This window comes from Boleophthalmus pectinirostris, unplaced genomic scaffold (genome assembly GCF_026225935.1).
Source record: "Boleophthalmus pectinirostris isolate CB_2022bp ecotype Guang Dong unplaced genomic scaffold, ASM2622593v1 HiC_scaffold_17, whole genome shotgun sequence".
NCBI lineage: Eukaryota > Metazoa > Chordata > Actinopteri > Gobiiformes > Gobiidae > Boleophthalmus > Boleophthalmus pectinirostris.
In genome coordinates, this window is record NW_026571115.1 from 36792766 (window position 1) to 36803800 (window position 11035).

Below are 11035 nucleotides of genomic sequence, written 5' to 3' on the forward strand. Positions count from 1 at the left end.
CAGGCTTCCATCCGCAGCTGTATTGTTGGGTATGACAACGCAACATGTGTGCCCTGCTCCTAACATTCCACAAACTCCTCCTTTCTCTAATAGGAGCATATCAACAGCTATGCGATTCTGGAAAGCCATGAGGGAGGTGGCACTGAGTTGTTCATGCACTGCTTCTAACCCTGCTTGAGTATAGTTTCCAAGTTTCTGGACGTTGTAGTGGATGTAGTTAATTCGGTCTGCGTTTTTATTAGGAGTGATTGGTATTATGGCTGATATTACAGGAAGATTTTCAAATCCAGTTGCAACTTGATCAACTAGTTTATATTCATCAGGGACCCCTCTAGGTACTCCAATGGCGTCTATATAAGTTGGATCATTTTCTCCCCAACGTCTTTTATATTCCCGTTTAGCTTTCCAATCCTTATGTTCCCCACCTGGTATCTGTTTCACAAATGTTTTCAGTTGTTCTGATTCTAAAGGTATTACTTCTATAGGTATAATCAAACTAACCAAAGCACAAACACCAGTGAACTCAGTTGGTAAGTTTCCTCTAAGTATTTTTCCTCCACAATACCAGTAGATGTCGCTACGTATTTTAGGTAGGGCTCCAGTAGTGTTCAGAGTCCTTGCACAAAAGTTCACATCAATTGAACCAAATACATTGGCTTCTGAATTTGAGCGTATAGCGCAGGTATAATTTGCTTTTGGTAATTTAGCAGCAAAAATGGGTTTTTGTTTTTCAGGCTTGGTCAACGGGTACACCGCGTCCCACTCCGCGCATTCTTTATTAGGTGTTGTCTTAGTCAATATCTCTTCTATACATTGTGTGGTTAACTCAGGAGGTGTTGGAACCATCCTCAGAAGGGGTCGCGGTCCCATACAGGCAACGCAGTCCTTATTTACATGCTTTGTAGCCTGTTCTACCATAGTTAGCCAATTGTTTCCATAGTCAGACATGCCTGTTGCAATGTTAAACACCTGTTCTTTAGTGAGTGTTGCTGTAGCTTTAACTTTTACTCCACTTCCTTGTAATAAGGGACTTAAGACCGGTTCTGTGGATGTGTCCTTTGTGGTTTTTGGTGGCATCTCACATATGAATAACTTATAGATTGGATCTGTTCCTGCCGTGTAAACCCTCAGTAGAAACCCCCAACATTCTTCACCATTAGATGTTAAGTTTCTCTTCACATTATTCACAGTTAATACAAGGTTTAATCCCATTTTGGTTAAGGTTAGGAGCTCTGCCTGTCGCACCGCCCATTTAGTCTTTGCCTGTTGTGGAGTCCATTTGTTATCTTGATCTGCCACTAACGTATCCCACCCTTGGCTCAACTGATCATTAGTTAAGTACCAATACTCATTAGCATATTCAATTCCATTCTTTGCATCTTTCCCCTCTTTAAGGCTGCTTAAAGGGATAGTTATGGTAGTGATAGTTCCAGTAGGAATGCAAATTTGAACTCCAAAACTGTAATGTTTTTTCGGTGCACATTGTCCTTTTGCTTCGCGTTTTGTTCTGGTCACATTAGAATTTGTCATTACAATTGGGCCTCCCACATACACGTAGGAGTGTGTTTCTTGTTTGGTTGCTGGCTTTTCTGAAAGGTCGGTTTTGCTTTTACCTGCAGGCTCCAACCTATACCATAATGCGAGTGTAGCTAATATCGCAGTCATAGTGAGAAGGAACATGCATATAGCATAAAGTATGTTTTTACTCGTCATTTTGTATCACCTTTTTACAATGTGACATATGAATCCACCTCTCACACTCGATTACTTTTAAGCTCGTTGTAGTTGTTATTAACACTTGGTAAGGTCCTTCCCACTTGGGTGAGTGCCAATGCTTCCTTTTTATACTTCGGATCAGGACCCAATCCCCTGGTTTCACCAACTCGTCTTCCTGTAAAGGTAAGTTTGGGTCTTGGTCGGCACTCATTTGTTGAATTTTAAACATCCTCTGCATATAATCTGCTAAAGTATGTTCATTTTCTTCTTTCCATATTTCTTTAAACTGTGGTAACTTATAAACTCGTCCATATATCATTTCAAAAGGAGTAAGTCCTTGTCCTCCAAGAACATTGATATATAGTTTTACCAAGTCTAAACACTGCGTCCATGGTTTTTCTGACACAATCCAACACACACACGTCGATGTTTAACTGAACAAACACACAATAAAACCAAAACACTTTCAAATGGGACTCGTTACTCCACTTCACTTCTGCCTCGGGAGCTCAAACCGACGGGACTCCAGCTCCGTCTGTCCACGCTCCCGGTGTAGCGTCCCGGGTCAAACGCTGCTCTCATATACTGACAGTTCACAACTTTTATTTCTGGGCCTTGTTTGTGAACACGACGTAAAAACTACAACAACAAAAAAGAAATAAAAACAATGAGCTCTTACAGTTCTTACCTTTTACTCCTTTTAACCTTTCAACCGTTTATGACAATCTCTAATCTGATCAAGAATTACTATTTTATCAACAACAAATCTCATAAACCTGAATTTTGGTTTTAATCTATGTTGAACACGAAATTACACATTCAAATTAATTTGTCTCACTGCACATAACATTGTTTAAGCAAAGTGCACTGGCGCCATCTGGTGGACAAACATTATAACGGCTCAACTTTGGAACAGATTTTAAAGACTCACATTTTGTTTTGAACTGAAGGAAAACTGGATCCAACACAATTTGCAGATCAGTCTAATCGGGGAGTGGAGGATGCAAAACTGTTTTTATTGAACACTGTTTATAAGCATCTTGAAAACTCAGGGGCCCGTGTGAGACTTTTATTTGCAGACTTTTCCTCTGCTTTTAACAAAATGCAGCCCCACATTCTGATTCAGAGACTGTGGCTTCAGATTTTAATCTCCCAGATCAGCTTCTTTTATTGATTTTACATTTTCTTACCAACAGGGTCCAGCGTGTTTTTGTTCATGGGCAATGGTCTCCTCCCTCCATCTCCAACACTGGCTCTCCTCAGGGTTGTGTTCTGTCTCCTCTCCTTTTTATTCTGTACACGGACAGATCCTCAGAGGAAAACAGACGCCTCATCAAATATTGGGATGACACGGTCCTGGTGTCGCTGCTTTCAGGATCTGAGGGAAATCATGGTCCTGCGCTGGAGCAGTTTGTCCAGTGGTGTGAGGAAAACTACCTGGACTTGAACTTTGCCAAAACTAAGGACATGGTGATTGATTTTAGACGTGCACCTTCCCACAGTGTCAGTGTCGTCCACGGTGATGATGTTGAAATAGTTGATAGTTACAAATATCTGGACAATAAACTGAAATTTGACCTAAACACTGAAAGCGTCGTCAAACGAGGGCAGCAAAGACTATATTTGTTAAATTCTAAGGGCGCAGTTTTCTGAAAGTTTTGCACTGTAATTTGTAGTTTAGTCTAGAGTTGCACTGGTGGATGTAATGGACTGACACACTGTGTTTGTGTTTGTTTGTGTTTGTGAGAAGTGAGAACTGCTCTGAGATGCTGCTAATGAATTGCCTTATGAGATCAATAAAGTTTTCTGAATCTGAATCTGACATTGAGCTACAGTCGTCCTTCGATATATCGCGACTCATCTTTCGCAGTCTCCTTGTTTCACGTTTTTTTTTTTTTTTTTACACACAGGTGGGTCAGGACTAAACCAGGACTAATCTTGGACTTAAGAGAGAAAACGCCGAGCAGTTTGTCCACAAAACGCGATCGGGCAATTGCCACGTTTAGTCCTGGTTTAGTCCTGGTTCAGTTCGTTCCATTTTTCATTTCAACACAAAATCAAAAACTGAAATAAATAAATAAAAATAAATAATTATCTGTTTTTTTCATTTTGGTTTTGCAGACAAATAATGAAGAAAACTTTTTTTTTTTTTTTTCTTTTTCATTTTCTTATTTTTGGTTTTATTTTGAAAAAGGAATGAACAAACGACAAACGGACTGAATTATCAACACTCTCTGGAGTTCTGCTTCTGGTTCTGGTTCTGGTCGAGTTTCATCTGAGTTTGTTGTAATATTTTAATAATGTGACCTGAAAAAACTCAACAGGTGAGAATTTCTGCGCCGCTGAACACGTCCCGATAAACAACGTTAGCATTAGCATTAGTATTAGCATTAGCATTAGCCAACAGTTTGTCCGTCCGTCACGTCCTTTAGTGAACAGTCGTGAAAATGAAAACGTGCTGTTTATGTCAATTTTGTATCTTTTATTGCAGGAGAGTCAAACTCATTTTGTTCCGGGCGTCGTGTCCAACCGACTTTGATCCCAAAGTGTCCGGATCAGAAAACTCATGTCATATAAACCCCAAAAATAACAATAAGTTCAAATATTTGTGCAGAGAAACACAAATCTATTACAGAAATCTTTTTTAATAGATGAACTCTTTCTTTTACAAAATATTATAATATTATGAACAACCTGAAACTTTAAGAAAAAAAAAATGCAATTCAACACAAAGTTTTAACATGAACTTGTCTGTAAACAGGAATAAGTCAATTTTTGTTGTAAAATCCTGCACTCGGCTCCACTTTTCTCATGTTGGACATTTTTCTGATGAGGGTGTCACGGTCAACAGTCAAAACGATCGTCCTTTAAGAGCGTTTGGAAAGAGACAAGTCTTCATTTGTGCTGCTCTGGTGGGAGGGGCCACGTACAGAGACACTGGAGACGCTGCTGTGATAAACACCACACAAAATTAACACCATTTTAATAGAAAATATAATTAAAATATTTTAGTAGAAAATCAGCCAAGGGCCACATTAAAGGTCTTGGAGGGCCGGATCTGGCCCCTGGACCTTATGTTTGACACCTGTGCACTAGGACCTTGTTCACCGGACGTGTTGATTTTAAATAACCTCTCACAAGTCAAACTCAAAGTGGCCAAGCGAAGGATTTTGTTGTCAGGCCTCATGGCAGCGAAGAACCACACTGTTTATCTATTCATGCTTGGTCCTTACTGGGAGGGCATCTGACACACAGAGACAGGAGGACGGGAGGGCATCTGACACACAGAGACAGGAGGACGGGAGGGCATCTGACACACAGAGACAGGAGGACGGGAGGGCATCTGACACACAGAGACAGGAGGACGGGAGGGCATCTGACACACAGAGACAGGAGGACGGGAGGGCATCTGACACACAGAGACAGGAGGAGGGCAGGACACAGCAGCTCCTCCCTCTGCTCAAACACACTGAACCAGGAAACACTCTGCATTTGCTCAAGGGCACCTCAGCGGAGTCAAACCCTCAACACACAAACTACAGGTCAGTCTTACTTTACTACTACTACTACTACTACTACTACTACTACATCTCGTCCTCCTGGTTCTTGTACTTTTACTGTAGTACTTCTTTAATGGGACTAAAGTTCAGTCAGATTCTGTTGTTGATTTGGTTCAGTTCAACTTTAGTTCTTCTTCACTTTTTTACTCAGAAGTTGTTTGTATAAGTTTGTTTTTGTGGAACATGAATGTAATATTATTGAAGTGAGTGACTGTAAACTCCACAGTCTGACTCTGATTCAAGAAAAGCTGCTCACTCTGTAGTTCAGACTCAGATCTCACCTGATCCTCTCACACCTTTATGCTCCTTTGAAACATGAACTTTGAACATGAACATGAATAACACGACTATAAAAACATAAACCACAAAAGTCAATCACTGCGGTACTAAGACCAACGTGACCCCACCCAGAGTCCTGCACGGGCCCACCCAGGACTAACTCAGGACTAACCCAGAACTAACTCAGGACTAACCCAGGACTGACCCAGGACTAACCCAGAACTAACTCAGGACTAACCCAGGACTGACCCACGACTAAACCAGAACTAACTCAGGACTAACCCAGGACTGACCCAGGACTAACCCAAGCCTAACCCAGGACTAACCCAGGACTGACCGAGGACTGAACCAGGACTAACCCAGGACTAACTCAGGACTAAGGTGCGCCTGTGTAGACCGTCTGGTGACCACAAGCAAAAGAATCGGTGCAGAGTTCTGTGTCACACGGAGGTAAGTGCGGCCGTCGCCCGATCGCACTTTGTGGATACCTGCTCCATGTGCTCCTGCTCGAGGTTCTCTCTCTTCTGTTCGCGGGTACACGACCTGGTGCAGGATTCTGACACAACCTGGTGCGGAACTCTGACACAACCTGGTGTCGGAGTCTGACACAACCTGGTGCGGGACTTTGACACAACCTGGTGTGGGAGATGACACAACCTGGTGTGGGAGTCTGACACAACCTGGTGCAGGATTCCGACACAACCTGGTGCGGGATTCTGACCTGACCTTGTGCGGGACTCTGACATGACCTGGTGCGGGAGTCTGACACGACCTGGTGCAGGACTCTGACACAACCTGGTGGGGGAGTCTGACACAACCTGGTGCGGGACTTTGACACGACCTGGTGCAGCACTCTGACACAACCTGGTGCGGGACTCTGACACGACCTGGTGTGGGACTCTGACACGACCTGGTGTGGGACTCTGACACGACCTGGTGTGGGACTCTGACACAACCTGATGTGGGAGTCTGACACGACCTGGTGTGGGACTCTGACATGACCTGGTGCGGCACTCTGACACGACCTGGTGCGGGACTCTGACACGACCTGGTGTGGGACTCTTGACACAATCTGCCACAGTGAGAACTGGAGAGATGCAGCGGCACTTGTTTCAAAATCAAATGATCCTTCACACACTACACACACTACACACACACTACACACACTACTACACACACTACACACACACTACACACACTGCTCTGCTTTTGTCATATCAGAAAATATCAGAATTTGTGATTTTTGTCAACGCAAAATTTGGTTCTTTTGGAATAAAAAAAATTAATTTAACGTTACAGGAGGAGGGCAGGACACAGCAGCTCCTCCCTCTGCTCAAACACACTGAACCAGGAAACACTCTGCATTTGCTCAAAGGAACCTCAGCGGAGTCAAACCCTCAACACACAAACTACAGGTCAGTGTTATTAATATTAATAATAATAATCATAATCATGAGTTCTTGTTAATGGGTTCACGTTTAACTTCATGTAAATTCTGCAGTGATTGAAGTGAGTGACTGTAAACTCCACAGTCTGACTCTGATTAACGAAAAGCTGCTCACTCTGTAGTTCAGACGTCTAGAACATGTCTCTGTGTGTCAGATGCCCTCCCAGTGTCTCCATGGGCTCTTATTGTGTGGAAAAGCAACAAACATGTTCAGAAACACATGAGATTCTGGATGAGTTTGGCTCATCACCTGATCCTCTCACACCTTTATGCTCCTTTGAAACATGAACTTTGAACATGAACATGAATAACACGACTATAAAAACATAAACCACAATCTCATGTCAGTGTCACAAAGATCACCATTTCACAGATACTTTTACTCCTACTCCAGTAATATTTGTAGTGAAGTAGCAGTACTGTTAGTGGAGTAAAAGTTGTGTTTCCTCTTCCCACTGTGAGTGAGTCTAAAGTGACAAAAGCTTCTGTGACTGAAATCTGAAATGATGATTTGAACATTTGTTTCTTGCGGCTCCTTCACGTCTCATTTAGTTTGTCTCATTTTTGTGTTGCTTTGAAAACTCCACATTTGGATTATTTCATGTTTTGTTCTTCACGTTACATTCACTTCAGTCAAAGCACGTTTCCTTTTGCTTGTGTTTATTGCAGTGAAAAACAAGCCTTGTTTCTTTGAGCTCGCATCTCCACAGACCTGACTCTTATCACCCAGATACCACCTGATCACAAGAGTCACAACTTCAACAACAAGTGACTCTGAACAAATCAAATGTGACCTTTTTCTCAACACTTGTGCTTAGAAAAGTGACGGCGATGTCATCTTCAGGACACTGTGGTGTTTTTGAGCTCAAATGACGTTCTGTTGTTTTTATTGTCGTCATGGTGACGTTGAGTCTCAGCCTTTTCCTTAAACCGTGTTCGATATCAGTCACAAACAGTCTATGGTCACAACACAAACTTATTCTTCTAGTCCAGTCTTCCTCACCACATCCTCCTGAAGCCTTCCAAAATAAAAGCTCTTCACCTCTTTCCTGTCACAATAAGAGTCTTGACTTTAGTCTGAGTCACTATTGTTGCTCTGTTTCAGACATGTCCTCCACCAGAGACCAGAGCTCTGAGGAGATGTTCAAGTGCTCCATCTGTCTGGAGGTGTTCTCTGAGCCAGTGTCCACTCCATGTGGACACAACTTCTGCCGACGCTGCATCTCTCAGGCCTGGGACACTGATGGACCCTGCACATGTCCTGTGTGTAAAGAGATGTTCCACAGAAGACCACAGCTCAAGATCAACACGCTCCTGAAGGAGGTGGTCTCAGCGTCTAAGCTGGAGAAGAAGAAGAGCAGCTCTATGGACAACAAGTCCGTCTTTAAAGAGGTGCAGTGTGACGTGTGCTCTGAGCCCAAGCTGAAGGCCCTCAAGTCCTGCCTGGTGTGTCTGTCCTCCTTCTGTGAGAGCCACCTCCAGCCTCATCTCACAGTCTCTGGGCTGAAAAGACACCAGCTGATGGAGCCTGTGGAAAACCTGGAAGACAGGATGTGTCCCACACACCAGCGCCCCCTGGAGCTCTTCTGTGACACTGACCAGAGCTGCGTCTGTACCGTGTGTGTCCTTCTAGAGCACAAGAACCATGAGCTGTTGTCTCTGGAGGAGGTGTGTGAGTGCAGGAGGTCCTTTGTGCACATGGTGGAGCAGAGGAGGCAGAAGATCCTGGAGATCCAGAGGCTCCTGGAGCTGAGTGAGACAGAGGCCGTCAGAGAGAGGTCTGCGGGGCTGCAGGTCTTCACTGCTCTCATGCAGTCTGTTCAGAGGAGTATGGACCTCTTCTTAGAGGAGCTCCAGGAGAAGCAGAGCCGGAGCCACAGACGAGCCCAGGATCTGCTGCAGCGGCTGAAGCAGGAGATCTGTGATCTGGAGCAGAGCAGCGCTGAGGCCCAACGTCTCTCACGCTCTGAAGACCCCCTCCACTTTCTACAGCGCTGCCCTGCACTCACGCCCCCTGCTGGGCTTAAGGAGTGGAGCAGCGTGAACTTTGAGCCGGAGACGTGTGAGGGCAGTGTGTCCCGGGCTCTGTCTGAGCTGAAGAACAGTCTCCCTCAGGAGTTTAACAAACACTTTAAAGAACTGGCCTCAGAGTCTAAGAAAGCTGAGCTGAGGAGAGCGCAGCAGAGTGCGGTGGAGGTGACTCTGGACCCAGACACGGCTCATCCTGATCTTGCTCTGTCTGAAGATCTCAAACAGGTTCATGACACTAATGTGGAGAAGAAACTCCCAGATTCTCCTCTGAGGTTTGATCGTGTTGTTTGTGTTTTAGGAAAACAGAGTTTTTCTTCAGGCAGGTTTTACTTTGAGGTTCAGGTCAAAGGGAAAACAGAGTGGGATTTAGGAGTGGCCCAAGAATCCATCAACAGGAAGGGAAAGATCACTTTAAATCCTAAACGTGGACTGTGGTGCATCATCTTAAGAAACAAAGATGAGTACAACGCTTGTGCTGGCCCTTCTGTCCGTCTGTTTCCTCAGAGAGCTCCTCAGAAGGTCGGGGTGTTTGTGGACTATGGGGAGGGTCTGGTTTCCTTTTATGACACAGATTCTGCAGATCTCCTCTTCTCCTTCACTCGCTGCTGCTTCAGGGAGAAACTGTTTCCATTTTTCAGTCCCGGTAACAATTTTGGAGGTTCAAACTCTGCTCCTCTGGTCGTCACTGCAGTGGAGACTTTGAGTCGTGACAAAGTACAAAAGTAAAAGTAGTGAACTTAAAGACGGGGATGTGACTTCTCTGGACTATTAACTGTAACACAACAGATTTAGATCAACATGTTCCTTTTGTTGTTTTGTCCTCCCTCCTTTTGCTCCTCGTGCTAAGTCACTCCCCCTTCAGAGCCACATCACAACATCAGGTTTGTCCGGTTTCTGTGAACAGTTTTGTGTCATGTTTTTGTACATTTATGTCCTGATGATTTTGCATAATACTTCCTCTTTAAGTCTAATTTTGAGGTACTTTATGTGAGTACATTTTACTCTGGTACTTTTTACTCTGTATTTTGAACTGGACTGAAAAGAATCTGAGTTATTGTCAAGAAAATAAGAATTGACATTGTACTGGTAAAACTCATCTGTAATAAAAGTAAATTCAAATGCACCAAATGAAATAAATAAAACATAAAACAGTAGTGAAGTCCAGCGTGTGTTTTTGTTTTTCAATATAAAAACAAAAATAAGAAAATGAAAAAACAACTGTTTTCTTCATTATTTGTCTCCAAAACCAAAATGAAAAAACAGATGATTCGATTTTTCAGTTTTTGATTTTGTGTTTAAATGAAAAATGAAAAAAACAAACAGATAACGACCGTTTCCTGTTTACGTGACTTCAGTGACTGTGATGTCGGACTGAACCAGGACTGATCCAGGTCCAGGACCAGACCAGGACCAGACTGGGACCAGACCGAGACCAGACCGGGACTGTCCAGAAGCCACAACTTCTCTAACAGTTAATATATAAAGGTTTAAAGTGTTTAAAAGTGTTAGTTTTACATCACTTCAGTTGTACCAAGACACATTTGGAAGAAGAAACCAGAAGATCCAGGAGCCGCTGGAGGGACTCTGTCTCTGGACTGGCCTGGGAACAACTCGGGTCCCAGAGGAGGAGCTGGAGGAAGTGTCTGTGTAGAGAGGGAGTAGTCTAGTAGTAGCCTCTCAGTAGTAGTAGCAGTAGTCAGTAGTAGTAGTACAGTAGTAGTAGCAGTAGTAGCAGTAGTAGCAGCAGTAGTAGTAGTAGCAGTAGTAGTAGCAGTAGTAGTAGTAGTAGTAGTAGTAGTAGTAGTAGTAGTAGTAGTAGTAGTAGTAGTAGTAGTAGTAGTAGTAGTAGTAGTAGTAGTAGTAGTAGTAGTAGTAGTAGTAGTAGTAGTAGTAGTAGCAGTAGCAGTAGTAGTAGCAGCAGTAGTAGTAGTAGTAGTAGTAGTAGTAGTAGTAGTAGTAGTAGTAGTAGTAGTAGTAGTAGCAGCAGTAGTAGCAGTAGTAG

At 43.4% G+C, this 11035-nt stretch overlaps 1 protein-coding gene across 3 annotated transcripts; it reads left to right on the forward strand.

Moving 5' to 3' along the window:
• The first annotated feature begins 5185 nt into the window (after window positions 1-5185).
• LOC129408585 (E3 ubiquitin-protein ligase TRIM39-like) lies at window positions 5186-10187 on the forward strand. 3 transcript variants are annotated; one of them, XM_055152462.1, is made up of 2 exons: window positions 5186-5258; window positions 8108-10187. In XM_055152462.1, exon 2 carries the CDS (start codon window positions 8110-8112, stop codon window positions 9757-9759), a length of 1650 nt encoding a protein of 549 aa, XP_055008437.1. In that variant the 5' UTR covers window positions 5186-5258; window positions 8108-8109; the 3' UTR covers window positions 9760-10187. The 3 variants fall into 3 exon arrangements, with proteins under 3 accessions (XP_055008437.1, XP_055008436.1, XP_055008435.1); XM_055152461.1 differs by lacking the exon at window positions 5186-5258 and adding an exon at window positions 6852-6970; XM_055152460.1 differs by lacking the exon at window positions 5186-5258 and adding an exon at window positions 6950-6970 and having other exon boundaries at window positions 7672-10187.
• Window positions 10188-11035: the final 848 nt, after the last annotated feature.

Excerpts from the sequence above, each read along its gene's own strand:
- LOC129408585 (XM_055152460.1), top strand. The coding sequence starts at position 7,900 with ATGGTGACGTTGAGTCTCAGCCTTTTCCTTAAACCGTGTTCGATATCA.